At 36.7% G+C, this 18898-nt stretch overlaps 1 protein-coding gene across 2 annotated transcripts; it reads left to right on the top strand.

Moving 5' to 3' along the window:
* Positions 1 to 5397: 5397 nt before the first annotated feature.
* Positions 5398 to 16130, top strand: TYRP1 (tyrosinase related protein 1). Of its 2 annotated transcripts, XM_025894897.1 has the most exons (9): positions 5398 to 5536; positions 5575 to 5583; positions 6085 to 6555; positions 9309 to 9631; positions 10914 to 11118; positions 12101 to 12268; positions 13809 to 13988; positions 15139 to 15285; positions 15828 to 16043. In XM_025894897.1, the coding sequence occupies exons 3-9, from the start codon at positions 6177 to 6179 to the stop codon at positions 16031 to 16033; spliced, it is 1608 nt and encodes a 535-aa protein (XP_025750682.1). In that variant the 5' UTR covers positions 5398 to 5536; positions 5575 to 5583; positions 6085 to 6176; the 3' UTR covers positions 16034 to 16043. The 2 variants fall into 2 exon arrangements, with proteins under 2 accessions (XP_025750682.1, XP_008919875.1); XM_008921627.2 differs by having other exon boundaries at positions 5419 to 5583; positions 15828 to 16130.
* Positions 16131 to 18898: the final 2768 nt, after the last annotated feature.

Genomic DNA, 18898 nt, shown 5'->3' with positions numbered 1-18898 from the left:
AAGTAGAGATGAAAGCCTAATTTAATCATATCTGATACTGTGTTTCCTAAACTGTCAAAAAAATCAGTTGATGTTGTAGATAATACAGAATTGGTGCATTGAGTATATGTGACTAGCTCAGTGCTGCACCCAAAAAAAGTGATACTGCACTGGCACTGACCTGAGATGAGTCACATCCTATTCAAAACTGGAACTAGACCTTCAGAAATGAATGAGACCACCAAAGAGTGGCCAGAAAGGTCTATGAGTGCCATAAATCAAGAGGAAAGAGCCCTGTAGGGAAAAGGGGTAAGAAACTCTGCAAGGCCCAGGATAGGTGCTTGCAACATAAAGAAAAAGTTTTAGAGCATAAAATGGAGCTGTCAACATGAAAATGAAGAGGATATACTAGAAAGAACGAAGGAAAAAGAGCAGATCTAGAAGAAAACTGGAAAAATCGCACTTTTTAAGTGAGTAGGCTGGCATCAAGTAAGAAATGAAAAAATAGAAATACCCCGATCCAAAAAACCATAATTATAGGATCCAATATCACTACTGTATGTGGACAACTTCTTTCTAATGTTTCGGATGCATGTGACAGGGAAGTCCTTCATTTTGGGCTGGTACACACCCATCAGTGGACATTAAGCAACATGAAGTGTGAGAAAACTTGGCTTGTACTGTGAGGAGCCAGATTTTGTTTTTTCAGTCCTTATTCATACAAAGGAGACATTTCTTCAAAAGTGCCAGATGAAAAAGTAGAAGCTGAAAAAAAAGTAAACAAGAAAGGAAATAAGTTTTAAAATATTTGGGTTGTCAAACTCAGTATCCTGACATCTGCTAAAAAATACATTCAAGTCCTCTGAAAATGTGCTTAGTGCTGTTATAATCTACCTGTGCCATCAGTCTCTATGTGTTTATGAAAAATTCTGCTCCTTTGAAAACTCAGAAGTTTGGTTGTTTATTAATACATATCTTCATTGTTTCTAAAACAGCTTTTTCATTAAACTTCTTATTTTTTAAGATGTGAGATGTCAATTGGTTCCAAAGTTTGCCTAGTTTATTTCTTTAGCTTACTGAAGTAGAATGGAATTATCTTAGAGTTAAACCTGTAAAATCTATTCAAATGCATTCATTTTGAAATTTCTTTCCTTTCTTCCAAAAACTAAAATTTATGTAATTCTTAACTTTTTCAGACATATGCTTTTCCAAGAAACATTACTAGAAATTATATTAAAATTCCAGTGGTTGTAGCCAAGATATCTCCTGTAAAAATAATTTCTGTGTTGGCTGTGAAACTAGTACACAGTTACACTATGTATATACAGTTATTCTATGGCTTAATATATGATACTTTTGTTGCAGACATGAACATTTGTTTGGGGATTGTTAAAGCAGAAGTTGTTAAATTCACAACTTGAAACATTTGTTTCCTGTGTTCTCACACACTCTTTATCTATTTCAGTTACCTAACAATGCAATATTACACTGTGATGATGCATGTAAATAGGCAAACTTTGCTACTGAAGGATGCCTAAGCACATTCCAAGAACAAGCACATGGCAGAGTCCCAAATTTTTCCTCTACATAGCACAGAGCAGCCATTGGGCATATGGTACAAGGACACCTTGCAATGATGGGGACACAAGGCTGGAAAGTGAAGGTATCTGGCAGGAGCAAGGTCTGGCTGCTACAGCAAGGGAGCCAGGAGTTGAGGGTAAATGCCAGCCAGCCTGGGCACAGGTATGGCTGCTGAGCAGCTGCAACATGGCTCTGGCATGGGAAACAGGGACAGACTGCTGAAAAAGAGCTCCCCAGGGAAGGAGGGTACACCAGGCTTCTGGCTTCTCATCAGTGACAGAGCTGACCTTCAGCTTGTCCTACTGAGCACCTTAACCTACGGCACTGAGCCCCCAAACTTATTCCATTGAGGCCTCCATGAGAAGGTATGTACCCCGGGGTGCTGACAGAAATTAGGATCCTACTCAGATTTTTCACAAATGTTTCAGAGGTTCTGCCAGCTTTACAGGAGGTGCTACTCTTACATTTTGCCTTTTAATTTCCTTAGAAGAAGCACTGCAGCTTCAATTGAACTTTTTTTTCTTTTTTGGAGGGGAGAGGAGGAGGAACAGTTAAAATGACCTCGTTTCTTTACTTTAAATGTGAAAGCCACACTACATCAGGAAAAATAAAAATGCCATTTCACATTTTAGAGTGTACACGTCACATGCCGTGACAAATCTCAAGAAATACTGACATTTTCAAGAAGCAAAGGTCTTGCAAGACTATATTATCCAGCAGCAAACTTTAGCATACCTACCATCTCAGGTAATTACTTTCCATTAAAAATGCAAGTTTAATTTTAAAAATTATTGCAAGAAACAGGGTGTATTTTTTCCAGTACTCTTCTGACAACGTGCCTACACTTTCAATAAACCTTATTTTATATATGTGTAGTTATAGAACAAAGAAATAGTAAGTCCTCTGTGTTAACAATAGAAAAAAATTTCTTTATGAAACAATATATCCTGTTCAGTGAATCGGAATGTCAGTTTTATTTACAAATATCTGAAATTATATTTCCCAGTTCAAATGAAAATATGACAAGGGTTTCTCATACTCATTTTAATATTTGTGAGATGTAATGAGTTAAAACAAACTTTCCTTGAATTTTATTATATAACACATGTAGTTGCATTCTGGAAAATTATATTTTCATGTTTTCACACCTAGAGAGAGATGAGAATTAAATATGTTCTCATAATTCATTTTTCATAAAGAAAATTCCCCTACATCGCTTGGATTTCTTTGTGAGCCCAAATTTTCTGAATATTTGTATTTATACTGAGGAGTTTGGATATTGGAAGGAAAATGATATATTTAGAAGATCAGTTCTGACTGCTCTTCAAAACCCCCAGTTATCACAGAAGTTTGTTTTGTTTTTCATATAATCAGTATTATTTTCTTCTAGTGGGAATGAAAAAGAAACTCAAAAAAATTCAAAGCTGTCTTTGCAAACTTAGGAGCTGGATTATTTTGTGAAAAGATTGAATAGTGATGGTACTTACAAGGAAAAAGAAAATAGAAAAATAAATCCAAACCAACACTAACAAATAGAAGCTAAGACATTTGAGACCTAGCCAAGATCGACAGGTAATGTAAATCATGGGTCAGTTACCATCAGTTGAAGATGAATCTGTTACCCTTACTTCAACTGCTCGTTTGTCAGCTGCCAAATTCACCCACTTGACTGCTCCAATATTCAGCTGAAAAATACTTGCAGCTTAGTGTCATCACACCAGAGGAGATATACAAACAATCGTAATAATACCAAACTCTTTCCCATGCAACTTAGGCAAAGTTGACAAAATCTGCTATATCTAGAGGTCTGTGTGTCTTGTGATTGGGAGTAAAATTTTTAATGAACTGTGGTAACTCTCAAAGTATATATTGTTTTAAAGAATTTGTAAATCTTGGGCACTTAGCAAAACCCCTATGATAGCTCCCAGAGAAATGATATTCGACTGTACAGCTAACGGCATGAGGTCAGTTAGAATCAGTACCTCAGCTTTCATCACCACTGAAGCTCAAATAGAACTCGTTAGATTTTCAGAACCTTCTCCAGTAGGTTAGACTACAGGCCACAGCTAAACTCTCTTTTCAGGTGTTTTAGTTCACACAGGCAATTAATGAGCTAGAGGTTCAGGCGTTGACTTCTTCCGCCTTATCCTACTTTTGCAGACAAACCCTTTCCGAACAGAGCCACAGGAACACAGATTTGGATAATCTCCAAGGTCAAATCACTCCAGGCACAGTAGGGGTGCAAGAGTCTCTAAAGGCAAGAATATCAAAATAAAAATTATAAAAAGGATTGTGTTTCACCAAACTGTTCTACAATATTTCCAACAGGAAACTCAAGGGAACACCTGGGGGCAAAGAATAGAAATGATCCACAATGGTGAAGCTCTAGTAGTTTGTTGTAAAACATTCATAGGTATGTTCTATGCAGAAGGTTTACAAAAGCTCTAAAACATATCCACCATTACAAGGGAAAGTTTTATGATGCCAACAAACCCCCGTCAGTACATCTGTTTGTTCTGTTTTACTGAGGCTTTGTCTAAGGAACAGGATTTATACCCTCTAAGCTTATTATGAATTTGCTGTATTTGCTAAATATTCACAGCTAAAACCTGTATGTTTATTCTTTGAACTTGGAGCTCTTTTCAGATAAAATCTCAAGAGGTTTTTTACTAGCTATGGTTTATCTTCTGATGTGATAACAGTGAATTTGTGTCACATGTATCCCAATAGACATGTTCAAAGAGAAAAGATTTTAGCTTGGAAAGAAGCGGAAAAAGCTAGTAAAGAAAAGAATATATGTTAATGGAGAATGAAACAAAAGTCAGAAAAGGATAAAAGTTCATTTAAGGATTAGTAAATATTCCCTTCTGCAAATGGAGAATGTATACTAAAGATATGGAGAAGTACACTAAAGATATGGAGAAGTATACTCAAAGCCTAAGTCCTACACTGAAGCAAGCTGTAGCATGTTCAGTTATACAAGGTACAGGGGGCAAAGTTCACTGCTGTGTTGCACTGCAGGTTGGTAAGAATAAATGACCAAAAAAGCTATTTCTGTTTTCTGGTAGAACTGGGTCCACTCTTGCACTATGACTTGCTTATAGGGAAGCAGAAGAAGAAGTAGGTAATCCATTTTCTGCTTGATGTCAGTTGTACGGTGGTTGAACCTTTTCCCAGAAAACTTGTTAGTGTTTTGTCTTGGTGCCAGTTAAGATGTTTCTTCACAAAATATCTTCACCTCACTGAAATCCATTCTTACTGAAAGTTCAGAAAGAGAGTTAGAGTTTGAATAAGGTCATTTTTGCTCAATGAAAGTTGTCCTTGTAAAGGTGAAAGAAGCACTTTGTTCATTTCAGAGATGGTTTTTCTCTGTTTCGTTACCTCTCTATTTTTTTGTTTCATAGCACCTTCTCAGAACTTAGCATTTTGGGAAATTTCAATATGATCATTGCTTTTTTATTTTAGCATCAAAATAAATACTTAAAATAAAAACTGTAAATTTGAGATTAGAGTGTTTAATTTTACAAATAACATATCTTAGTCACTTACTTCTGGCTGATCTTGAAAATGCCATTTGAAGAATTTTTTTTAAGTGTCTGTTAAATGTGATTTTCCCAAGTGTTCTTTGTCTTTGTCTGTTTTCAAGTGAGCCTTTCTTTGCAAGTAATTAAAAAAAAAAAAAAAAGGCAACAAAAAACAAACCTTCACATTTGTTCTGTTTTGAATTCAAGTATTTGTCTCTGACCTTTGCTAAAACTTGTAAAATCACAAGGAGATAAGCATGAAAGAAATCATGTGCTGTTCAAGTACTTAAAGTCCAGAGAAATGCACTGAAGTAGAAAGGGGATTAATAGAGGAAGGAGGGTGAGGCCAAGCCATACTGTGTTGGTAGAAGAAGGATTAGCAATCAGACTGAAACAGGAGAGAATTTAGCCGTGCTTATTTTGGGTGAGACACAGCCGCAGGACGTGCAGAGGTAGAGCAGGATCTCAGCAGTGGAGGGATACCAGGAAGAGAGAACAGGTACAATGCATGCAGCAGTGTAACTTCACCTTTTGATTAAGCTGTCATTAGAAAACAGCAAGGGAATACAGAGGAGAACTGCTGAGTGTAGAACAAGATGTACTAGTTTAATTCAGAAAAGAAAGGCGTGAACTAGGGGGAGGGGAGGGAGGATGAAAATAAAAGGTTCAGAAAACTGGTGCCTTAATCAAGTTTTAGCATGTTGTGATAGTGAAGCAAATCTGACCGGCAGGTGTGTATTGTGAATGAGCAATTCGTAAGAACTTAGAAGTCAATGAGCAAATATATATCTATATAGTTACTATATCTCGTGCAGGTTGTTAGAAGAGAAGAACATTAGCATCTGTGGTTAGAATTGTTTGCCTTTTCAGACGGTGCATTGAAGTGTAGAGTTAGAAGGAATTTTCTGGCGTGGAAGGGGTAGCCTATGGGAGATTTGTATTACTTGTTTTCATTCTGCTCTCTCTCTCTTTCTCTCTCTCTTTCTCTCTCTCTCCATAGAGGGACCTGGGTGTCCCATCCACAGGAGAGGAAAGTCAGCGTGTGTGGACAGCCAGCTCTTGGAACGAGCTGGCTCTGCTTGACCTGCTGTCATGCAGATCCCCACGCTGCTCTTCCTTTCTCTGCTATCACTTAGCATGTTGGACCAAGCTGGAGCTCAGTTCCCTCGTCAGTGTGCAACTGTTGAGTCCCTGAGGAGCGGCATGTGTTGCCCAGACTATTTCCCTGTGTTCGGGCCAGGTACTGACCGGTGTGGCGTGTCCACGGGAAGGGGCCGGTGTGTGCAGGTGACTGCGGATTCACGCCCACATGGCCCACAGTACATCCATGATGGGCGGGATGACCGTGAGCAATGGCCCATTCGCTTCTTCAACCAAACCTGCCGGTGCAATGGTAACTTCTCTGGCTACAACTGTGGGTCATGTCGACCTGGCTGGACTGGACCTACCTGTAGCCAACAGATTAATATAGGTAAGAGCATCAGAAATATGAGATGAAAACTGCCTTGTCAGTACTTGCTTCTAAATGTATCTGGCATGTTTCTCTTCTTTAAAATACAAAATATCTCTTATATTTATTTAGCAATGTTATGTAGCTGTAGGATCTATTAAGGCAGGTGCTATATGAGCTGTACAGCTTGTGTATCTAGTACTTACATTTACTACCCCACAAAAGGAAGAAATGAAACCTGTAGACAATGTAGGATTAGGACCAAGTCCATTAAAGGATAGAACATCTAAGCTGAAAAAAAAATTATTTGAAATTACTTAAGAAAATAAATATATATTTTTAGAATTATTTAAAAGTAAAGCAATGTATATAGACATGTATATGTGTTTGTGAGTATGTCTGGGAATAATACTATGTTTAATAGCTTAGTATGACTACTTTAAGTAGTAGTGACAGCAGCTCTTTTCATTCAAAATTTCTTAATACATTTCTAAACGATGTATCTGGCCTTGTAAATTTTTCCTTACTTAGTTGCTGTCAACATCTTTAAAGGCATTGAGTCACAACTATGAACTGTTCAGATGAACAAATGAACCTTTCTGAGAGTTATTCAGTTTCAGTTTAGTCCTGAATATCAGTAAACAAATGTCTAAAATTTTTTGAAATGGATATGCAATCCTTTCAGGAAAAATGTTGAATACTGTAGGTAAATTGAAAAAGACAAGAAGGCTTGGGGAGAGATCCTTATTCTCAAGTCAAAACCATCTGAATGAACAAGGTTTCAGCCTTTATTTTCAAACTTACACACTTTTAATTTTAAAAGTATTATTGATATCCTGTAAAATCCATAAATCCTCAAATGAGATATGGGTTCTGTTGACATGAGAAACAAGAGTTTTCTAGCACAAACGTGCAGTGCAGAAACAGACATCAGCACTGACATTGTTTCCACCAGATAGAAAATGTTCCATGAATATGAGTGCATGTTCCAACAATGGCTAACAAAGCACTGCTTGCTAAATCAAAATTTTAACAAGATTTCTTTAAAAAAAACCCCTGTGGGCTATAGGAAAGATCTTAGGAATTTTTTTTCATCCTTTGAACTCCAAGAAGCAAGTTAGAAAGCAGAAATTATGACTCGTGTCTTGGATCTGCTAAGCCGGGTTGTACTCTCTGGTGTTCTGGCCTGTTCTGTATTACAATGATGATAACTGAAGGATAACAAAGAAACAAATGTTAACATGCACAAACCTAGCAATCTAAATCTAGAGACAGGCAAAAAGCAGATTTAGCTGATTTTCTAGGGTATACAAGAGCACTTCTCATTTTTCTTTCTTATTAAATCCTTTACTACTCAGTAAAACCCTAAGCAAATCAGATATATCACACATAATAACATGAGTTTAAAAAGAGTAAAATAGCTTCTTAGTATGCTTTAAGTTTCCCCATGGAAGTCACCTCTTTTGACCATTCTTAGCCACGGGTTTATCTGCTCAGAGTTTAAAAATAATTACTGGATTACTGTTGGCATATCCATATTAAATAGTTTTAAGATGCAGTTTGGTGTCTTCAGATCTTCTCAATTCATGACTAATTTTAATAATAGTCACAATTATTTCTTGTGTTTCAGGCATATACTTTGAAAAAGAAAAAGGTTAAGAAGCATACATAAATCAAAATTAGATGGATATTTGTAGTTCACTACTTAAAACACCCCCAAATAATTCTTCAGTGATGAAGGCTAGCATATCACTTCAGTTCTGCAAAAAAGAAAAGCATTTCAGGATGAAATGAAATTCATGTTTCACAGAAGTATTTATTTAAAGTTCAAAAAAATCAAAATATTCCCCACCCAATCAAGTTTATATAGTGAAACGAAATTCACTTGCATTCTTCACGTAGATTCATGCTGAAGACCTGTTGCTTCATGTGTCAACATAATCTGTCACTCATTTGGACAATCATTGATTTTTACAGTATTTTTTTATAATGAAAATAAGTACACGTTGAAGAACAACTGTGAGGACTTCTACCTGCATCTTAGTCTAAACTTAGACCGAAGTCTTCTCAGACCAGATGAAAGAGGGGCTGAGGTGGTCTGAACTCTGTTCTACTTGCTGAAATACTGGTATTTCAAAGAGTCAGTTTACTTCCTTGTTTCACTTTCTCTATGTGGATAACAATATTTTTAAATTATTTTGAGTATATTAGTAAAAAGGACTAATATATGGCTACTGTTAATAATGTCATGTAATGACATTAAAAAGACATATTGTACTGTGATAAATTCACAATAATTCACTGGTGAATATCCCATTTTTCCTACAAAGGTTCAAGCATAAATGATGCCCTTCTCTACTATCTTGCCAAACATCAGAATTTCTGATTATTATAAATTGTTTTATAGTATTCATTTCTTGTAGAGTACTACCATAGGAAACCTTACATATATTGGATGAGGTTCTGAAAGGTTTGTACAACAAAGCACTTTGTAATTACTCTGACAGAATGGAGAGATAATCTGCAACAGTACTTCTAAAAGCACTAAAATCTCAAGGTTTGAGGCTTTATTTTTATTTGTTTTAGCCTTTCTCATGATAAATAACTTTTGCTATTTATGCTCAGTGAATTGCCCCAATAAAAAAAAAAAAAAAAAAAAAAAGAAGATGAATTCTTGAAGAAAAAGGGACTTAGAGATATTAGGAACACAATAAATTAGTTCTGTGGGTTCAGATGAGTAACTTTGGTAATTTGCTTCTTCTGTATTATCACAGTCAGAAGGAATCTTTTGGATCTAAGCGCAGAAGAAAGGAATCGTTTTGTGAATGCCTTGCACCAAGCCAAGGTGACAATCCACCCTGACATTGTCATTGCCACACGAAGACGTGAAGAAATATTTGGACCAGATGGCAACACACCACAGTTCGAGAATATCTCCATTTATAACTACTTTGTGTGGTCTCACTATTATTCTGTCAGGAAAACTTTCCTTGGTGCAGGGCAGCAGAGTTTTGGAGGAGTTGATTTCTCTCATGAGGGACCAGCTTTTGTCACATGGCATAGGTACCATCTATTGCAGCTTGAAAGAGACATGCAGGTGAAGTTCATATTATTGTTGAGTCATGTGTTCATGCTATGTTTTGTACAGTTATATAACTTCTCTCTATATTACAATAGGCAAAAATTGATAGCAGCTTCTTCAACATTATGAAATAATTCTGCTTCAATTTCAGCAACTCACTGGGTACACTGAATTTAGTTAAGTGCACTGAGATTTTATACAGTCATTTTTATAGAGTTTCTAAAAATAATATTTTAATCAGAGTAATTACATAAAAATCTCTTGGAAAAATAGATACAAGTTCTATATATATCTATATAAGACATTTTATTGGACCAACAATATTATTTCTGGTGGTATTTTTAATGTAAAGGTCATGATTCTTGAATAAAAATGACCAAATCATCAGAAATTTTACAGAAAGGGAAAACAGAGATGGTTTGGGGATTCAGAATCATATTTTGTTTGCGTAACTGGTTAGAGAAATTAATGTTTTGTTATACCTTGTTCCAGAAATCAGCAATTCTCTTGTTTCCCTTCTCTTATGCAGGCCTATCCATAAATAAAATATAGCATTTTATGGACCATCATCCTTCTTAAAAAAACAAGAATTAGGTTTTCAAGGCAACGATTAAACAGTGCCTGAAATAACTGCAGTGTTTTCATCAGCTTTAATGGCTTTACTTTAGACTGAGGCACAAACTCCCCTCCAAAGCTTATATTTGATGTCGGTGTAATTTCGCTATGTGGAAGACCTGAGAAGTTCTACCTCTTTGTGATTTAACATATATTCCTATTTATGTCACTAGACTTGATCATAAGTTAAAATAATTTGGTTTGCCATCTCCACAACTGCTCAACTCCAACCTGTACTGGAACCAAACCATGACAATTTGAAGACCCAATACCCCTGTTCTTTACTTTTCCATCAGTCATTCCACAGTTGTCTTAGTTACTGTGTGCTACAAACACTGCTCTTTCTCACAGGCCATTAAAAATATTTGGAAAATGGGGTCTCAGCATAAATTTCTTTTTCTTACTATTCACAGTATGGTTTCATGGAAGACGTACTGTCTTATTAATGAGGGAGATCCATGACTCAGTTCAATAGTCCAACCATCTGTTCTGTTGAAAAAGGCATCAACGTGAGAAACTACCAAAAGGTTTTACATAAATTTTCCATAGAGTTCCTCTCCTCTATGAGGCAATCTTCTGACTCTTATTAAGATGTATTTAACTGTTTTTAACATCACTCTAGCAGTAAATATTATAGCTGTCTGCATCACATGTGTAATAACACTATATTTATGTGGTTTAGAACATGCTACAGGATCCTAGTTTTGGACTGCCCTACTGGAACTTTGCAACAGGACAAAATACTTGTGATATCTGCTCAGATGACTTGATGGGAGCTAGAAGCAATTTTGATGTCACTCTTATCAGCCAAAACTCAATCTTCTCTCAGTGGAGAGTGCTATGTGAAAATGTAGAAGACTATGAAACTTTGGGAACCATCTGTAACAGTAAGTATGAATGATGGAAGACATCTGGAGAGAAAATCCTCCTAATAATAAATAAATATAGTACTTTACAATGCAACGGCTTTTCCCAGTGAAAAAAGTCTTAAAGTGGTTTTTTAATATTCTTAAATATTCTTAATATTTATATAAGAATATAAATACATAAAGAATATAATATTAATATTTAATATTCTTAGTCTTTAATATTCTTATGATCCATGTCCCATCATCTGTCTTGCACTGAGACACCAAGCAGTTCAAAATTTGATCAGGAACTTGTAGCAGAAGAAGAACAAAATTCTTCCCTTTTCTTCTTGTGGAGTATCTATTCAGCTCCTGCACTATAAATGACTAAATCTGATAGTGTAATTTCTTAAATGAAGCTTAAGTGTTCTTCTGACTACTCCACTTATAACCTTCATGGCATTCTGCACCTAAAATGCAAACACCTAACAAATTCCCATGTTAACTATGTGAAGCATGTTTGAATGTGAGTAATATTGGATTCTAGCACACCTACCCAAACTAAAAAAGTTAAAAAAATCCCAGTTGATTTCTCGTACATTCATCACCCTCAATCCACAACTCAGCATTGTCTTGGAAATAGGGGACAAAAATAGGAAAAATCCTACAATATTGGGTTAGTCATGCACATAATCAGCTATAGTCCTTTCCTTGGCTACTCTGTCAGGATATCCTCAAAAGTTGTCCTCCATCTCATCAGGAAATCACATTGAAAATCTATAGAAAATTTCCCCAAAGCACTTAGAGAACAACAAACTTCAGTAAGAGGCCTCTAGATGTTTTTTTACATCCTGGTACAAAGGTTCCAGAACACGGGACTACATGAAGATTCTTAGCCTGACACAAGGAACTGACCCATTCATTCAGTGTAAAGTCATTTGTGAGGGATTTTTTTCTCCATGGTTCAGTCACGCAAAGGATACTTTCTGTGTATTGTTTTCTCTCTTCTCTCCATCCCCAGGCACTGAGGGTGGTCCCATCCGAAGAAATCCTGCTGGAAATGTCGCACGACCAATGGTACAGCGTCTCCCAGAGCCTGAGGATGTTGCCCAGTGTTTGGAAGTTGGTGTATTTGACACTCCTCCTTTCTATTCCAATTCAACAGACAGTTTCCGTAACACAGTAGAAGGTAAACATGGCAAACAAGAAGACCTGTAACAACTCCAAACAAGGCAAGAAGCAGGCTTGCCATTATTCCTACTGGAAGTATGAGTTTGGAGACGGGCTACTGGACACTAAGAACACATTGTTCTTAGCATTAAGTATTAGCTTAGTATTAAGTGGAAAAAAGTTCTGGCTAAATTGCTTTATAGCCATAGCTTGTGTCTCTTAAAATGTGTAAAAGCCTTAAAAATCTGTTGATGGCATACTAAGTAGAAATGTTTCAAGAAATCAAGTTCTTGAAACACAGTTAATAGGTTGCTGTTGCTGGAAATAGACAGTCCTTCCCTGCAGATTGATTCAGCTGCATCTTTAAATGAGGGAAACATGTGCTTCTAGCAGCTATTCTTGTATCTGAATTAAAACAAATAAAAGAAAGCAAAATAAATTTTAAGCTTTGGTAGTATTTACTGCAGTGGTATTGATGTCTGGGTATAGGATTTATTGCTAAACACGTTAGTCCTACTCTCTGGACCATATAACTTTGTTCTTCTATAAGCTTTACACATTTAAAATTAAATTTTCAGTCACTGATGTCTGAACAGACATACCCCCAACAGAGAAACTAGCATACATATTTGATTTATACTGTTCAGCCGATATCCTGAAACTTCTGTACTTTAATAATCCCTATTTTGTAACAGGAAGAGATTACAAAGTGACAGTTCAGACCCCTGCCAGACCTCACATAGACAACTGTCTCTTTTAAAGAAGCATAAATCCTACTAAACATAGAATCTACTCCTTTTCCTTTCTCTTGAAGAACAAAACCAAGAAAATGCACCAACCTTCTAAGTATATCTGAAAGTTCTGAATGCTTACCAAGTCTGACAAATGGGCTATCAATACCTAGGTATCTAAATACGGCTTTAGCCAATTAACTGTATGTATCCCTCTCTGGAAAGACTGGCCAAAGCCTGAAAACAGGAGGACTTCTCATGATGTTTCAGATCCTGACATCTGACACGAGGTATGATGTTTTGGGCACTAACAAAGTTACAGAGGCACTATCTTCACTGAAAAAGTGAAAACGGAGCATGTGAAGCTTTCTGACATGTATTCCCAGTACACATGGAAATGATGTATGGAAGCTTAACAGCTGGCTCATTAGAAAAGATGAGAAAATATACTCACTTTAGTCAGCAAATAGAAAACACGTGCAACTATTTTAGTTATGCTGAAAGATATATTAGGGCCTAAATATATACCTTTACTTTCATGCTATGATGTGGTTTATTTTGTCCATTTTTCCATTAGATCCCAGCAGCCTTGCACTCCATATTGTCAGCATTCTTTTGTAAGGGTTATTTTAATCTGAAAATATGCATGCTAGGGACATTTCTCAAATGCCAGTAGGTAAAGGATTAGCTAACCATTTATTTTAAGCAAGGCAACGCAACGACTCGAAACTCTCTCAGAGAAAAAAAGAAATGTTCATCTGCAAATGCAGATTCCAAGCAACATTATCACAGGAATTTTTTTGTGTTACTCCTTTTTTACATATTCAGGGTACAGTGATCCTTCTGGAAAATATGATCCAGCAGTTCGAAGTCTTCACAACTTGGCTCATCTATTTTTGAATGGAACAGGAGGGCAAACTCATTTATCACCAAATGATCCCATTTTTGTCCTCCTGCACACATTTACAGATGCTCTTTTTGATGAGTGGCTGAGACGGCACTCTGCAGGTAAGATGTTCTCACGGACAGAGGCAGGGTGGGTGGTTGTCAGTGTAACCCTGGAAGGACATTCCATTATTTTGTGGATGAAATATTTATGTTTCTTCTTGTCAAAGAAGAACAGATGCCATGTAGATGGCATGTAGATGAATGTAGATTAATTTTTACCACATCTGTGATATACTACCAGTATTCAATAACCATCTCCATATACTTCTAAGGGATGATCGCTGTTGCAGCTCTTGCTTCTTTAACTCCCAAAAGAATACAGAAATGTAATAAGGGTGAAAGTGAAAGAGATGGGGAAAGGGAGAACAGAAGGAAGGAATTGCAAGGAAGGAAGGAAAAAAAAGAAATAAAGAAGGAAGGAGACTGGCGTCAGTGTGCTAGGGGGAGAATTCTGCATAACATTTATGTCCATGCGTCAGTCTGCACAATGCAGCAACTGTATTCCTCTTGGAATAATCCATCCCCCTCTTCCTTCTTCTATAGAAGACAGCTGTTGTTGCACAACTGAGACTTCTTTGTGTAGTTTCCACAACAACCTGCCTCATGTAATTTTCCCAGATAGCTCTCAGAGAGCAATTGTATCCCCTTGTGGTACTTGCATGAACTATCACAAGGTTTTGCATCATCTTACCAAGGTGAACTTTCTTTTTTTTTGTCCTTTTTTGCTGGGGGTTGTTTGGTTGGTTGGTTGGTTTGTTTTACTTCAGCTTTCTTCTGATTTAACAAATTGTTGCAAAAGAATTCCACTGGAACTTACATTAGCTGTCTTCTGGAACTGGACGAGAGAGCTGTTCAGCACTGTTACAATCAGGCAAAACTAGAATGTAGAAAAAAGCCTTTCCCAGTCCTCCATGTATACATATTTCTCCTTTTCCACGTGACAAGAAATTAAAAGCCCAACATGGGCAGAAATTTTTAGAATTTACTGATGGTTTCCATTAAAAAAAGAGATATCATTACTGATCTTTCTTTTTCACAGTGCAGAGCCCTCTGCTCTGTATGCATTGCACTGGAAAAACAATCCTCCTGGAATAGCTTAGGTTAGAAAGAAAAAACTGAGGTACTCAAAATCCTGAGTTGGAAAAAAAATTAAATAGGGCAAGTTACTTTAATTTTGTTTACAGAAATGTGATTTGAATTTAAAATTTAGATATCTCAACATATCCACTGGAGAATGCCCCTATTGGACATAACCGACAGTACAACATGGTACCTTTCTGGCCTCCAGTTACCAATAATGAAATGTTTGTTACTGCACCAGAAAACCTGGGATACAGTTACGAAGTCGAGTGGCCAGGTAATCTGTAATATCTAGATACTTTTTCTTCCTTTTTTTCTCATCATGTCTTTGTCCCTTTAAGTTTATGCATCATATAACAAAGTTATTCAAATTTCACAAACAATACTTGTTGTCTTTGTAAAGGTCTTTTTCTCCTTTCTACCTAACTTTCCAAGTGTGTTTTTGGCATTTAGTGTAGGTACTGATCAGAGATTGTTTCACCATGAAGTTCCCACTATCCACTTCAATTCTGGGAGAAGTTCTCATTTGGATCTTAATCTTGCAGAAGGTCCTTATTCCTATACCATATGCCTTCATTAAATCACAACAGAGAATGCAAATGCCTCACAAACCAGAGGGAAGAAGAAAAGTCCAGAACTGGCTTTAGAGTGGAACAAGATAGACTGCATTTCCTCACATATTATCAAACAAAATTTAAACAAGTTCTATTCCACAACTCACTGAATAATGATGGATGCTGAGCTTTGGTTTGTCCCCGTGATGTTTATCCATATACTTGACATTTACTTTTAATAACTGTCTCTTTTTTCTTCCTGTAGGTCGGGCTCTCCGTGTCACAGAGATGATAACTATAGCAATAGTGACTGCACTGGTTCTTGTTGCAATTATCTTTGCTGCTGCTGCATGTATTGTACGCGTCAAGAAAAATAAGGATGAGTTGCATCAGCCTCTTCTTACTGACCAGTATCAGCACTACTCAGATGATTATGATGGTGTACCAACACCAAGCCAGTCTGTTGTTTGAAAAGATGACACCTTTTTGCATCTGACTGAAACTGTTTATTTTTGCTGTATTTCATAAATGATGGTCATCCATCTGCTTTAAAATAAAGAGCATAAACCACTAGTTGTCTTGATATGTTTGCTTCAGGCTTCACTTCCTCTTTAGTCACACTTAGGCATCAATAAGTCACCTTTGCAATGCGGATTCTGTGTTGATTTTAACAGAATTCTTCAAGGGCCACATGCAAGCCTTTGCCATGCATATTTCTGTAAAATCTGGTAAAATTTAGTTGACTTGACAACAGCAAATGCCATCTGACTTCACTTAACCTTAATATCCAGAATTCTTTTATGAGGTACTTTTGTGAAAAGGTTAAGTCTAGAACAGGACAGAAGCTCAATACAAAATACAAGTAGACACCCTAAGTGTCTACTTGTGCCTAAGTGACTAGAAATGTGTTAAAAAGTACGATAGACACCTTGGCTTAGTGAGTAGAAATGTGTTTCAGTATAACCAGCATGCCAGGCATGGAATCAAAATGGAATTCTGAGTGGAACAGTATATTTGAAATCAACTTTATTCACAAAACACAGTTTTGAACTTATTGCTGCTTTTATGTTGATCTATGAAAACAGATTCACAGTTGAAGCCACTCCAGTATTTGGACACTTCAACTCTATGTTCAAACATAGCTGCCTGAAAGTGCATTCATTTGAAAGGACAGCTGGCACTATCCTTTCCTTTATTTTTATTTTCATTTTTCAATCTCATTCCCCTTCTCTCTCCCACTCTCCCTATGGCAGTGCATTTTTCCCAACAATAAGAGACTTTGCCTCAGTTGTCTCATGCTGGAATTTAAACCCACTCTTGTGCTTTGAAAGAAGGGCCTAGGTGTCAGGTTGGAAAAATAGTCTTAAGCAGCTGCTGTTGAATTTATTCAATATAAGCCAACGAGAGTGTAACAAACTGATTCCTGAGCTAGGGCTTAAGAAATCTGGCTTTAAGCCTCACGTCCTCTCTCTCATCATAACTGAGTACCAATTAATCATCTGTTGTCCTTCTATGATGTCTTATTGAATCTAATTTAGCAGTCCTTAGCTGGCATACAGAGATGTTCCTGCTTTCAGAATAATGAATCCCACACCATGCACTCAGACTATAAAATCAAAAAGACCCTTGTGTCTCTGTCTGAGACCAACATCAATAGAAATGGTAAGTAACTTGGATTGAGCTCCTTCAGTCTGAGGCAGCCCTCCAAGAGAGTAAGCTGCTAGGCAGAAGTAGGGTCACATGCTGTGTTAACCCCAGTGGTTTCAGTGAGTACCAGCTGTGCTCAAGGCCCACATACTCAGTTGCAAGGAGATACAAGCTTATACATTGAGAATGATGTAAGTAGGAAGACAACTACTCTTGGCTAAGCAAGTGGTAGATGGGTTATCGTCTTATTTTACCAAGCATGAGGTACAGACAGCAACAAAAATTTACAAACATAATTGATACTTAAGAAGAAAAATTTCACCTGTGGCACACATGGCACAAAAGCTAATTAGGCAAAGGTATTTTATGTTGTGCTCTTGTTTTTACTTACAGTCTAGCCAATAAGTACCTCACATACACAAGCAGCAGCTTGTGTTCCAACTTAGATGTCTTTTCCTGCCATTCTTGCTTGTACTGAGCAGCAATTTATCAAGTCATCCACTTTGCTGATTTCAACAGATTAAAGTAGGGTAATACAACATATTTTGGATTGGGGTCAGGAGACCTGAATTTTATACTTAGCTGTTACTGACCTGATGAAAGTTCTTAGCTAGCAGATTTTTACCTCTGTGACTCATTTGACTCATTTATAAAGTGAAGATAATAGAGCTTCTTTTCTAAAGTGTTTTTACTTCAATGGATAAAAAGAAGCATACAGAAGCTTGAGAGGAAAAGGAAAATATCAAGATGAAATCAGATTTTGAGATGACATTGTTAGTCATTAAAACTGTTCAATCCTTAAAGCAGAAGCATACATTTGTGTTTTGAGCAGGCCACAAGTCTTTAGGGTCAGAGACTGAGAAGAACTGCCTGCTAGTTAGAGCTGCCACACATAAATGAAGGAAGAAAGATAGATTTTTATTACAGAGTTAAAAAGAAAAGGAACAGCAAGTGGAGGAATCAGAGAGGCAAGGAAAGTGGAGAACTGCGTGCTTGACCCATTCTTGATAATAAACTCACAAGTCTTTCTTCTTTTGGTCACTATCTGCAGTACTTTCAACTATGTCTGGGTATGGAAAAGAAGTTCCTGCCGTTCACTGAAGCTGCCTGGTGCTTTTTCCTGACGTGGAAAATCTGGTTTAAGTTTGAAATCTGAAATGTCCAGCACATGATAAAATTAAGAAAAATAAATAAAGACCAGAAAATTGAGTGTGTGATAACTATAATCTTTAAATTTTTCTATGGAGGCAAGCCCAGGTAGGAAAAATTGCAAAAAAGGGAGAGAGGAAGTGAGAAGCTTAAAAAAGGTTAACTGAGAAGTCATAGATTCAGCAATTCTGAAGCATGTGATGTCACTTTTACCCATGACTTTTCCTCCATGTTCTTCTCATGAAGTCTTTTTCTTATAAGGGTTGTATAAGACAGCTGTAAAGAATACTCAGAAATGTCGAAAAAATAGAGCTAAATTCACGGCGAACTGATGACCATGACCCACTAAGGAAAAACTGAAAGGAGCCTCTGATTTGGATACAATTACACATCTTCAAAGTTTTGTCAGACAGGAAATCTCACACTAATCAGAATTGTGAAATTTATGTAAAATTTGGAGACTACTGATTAAGTATTGATAATTATGCTAAGGGAACCAAAACCCATGGATCTAATTGGTGATAGGCCCTGTTCCCATAC

The sequence above is a fragment of the Manacus vitellinus genome, unplaced genomic scaffold (genome assembly GCF_001715985.3).
Source record: "Manacus vitellinus isolate BGI_N305 unplaced genomic scaffold, ASM171598v3 scaffold_18_pilon, whole genome shotgun sequence".
In the NCBI taxonomy this organism is placed as follows: Eukaryota; Metazoa; Chordata; class Aves; order Passeriformes; family Pipridae; genus Manacus; species Manacus vitellinus.
Note: the sequence above shows the minus strand (reverse complement) of the source record. Positions and strands in the feature narration are given on the sequence as shown.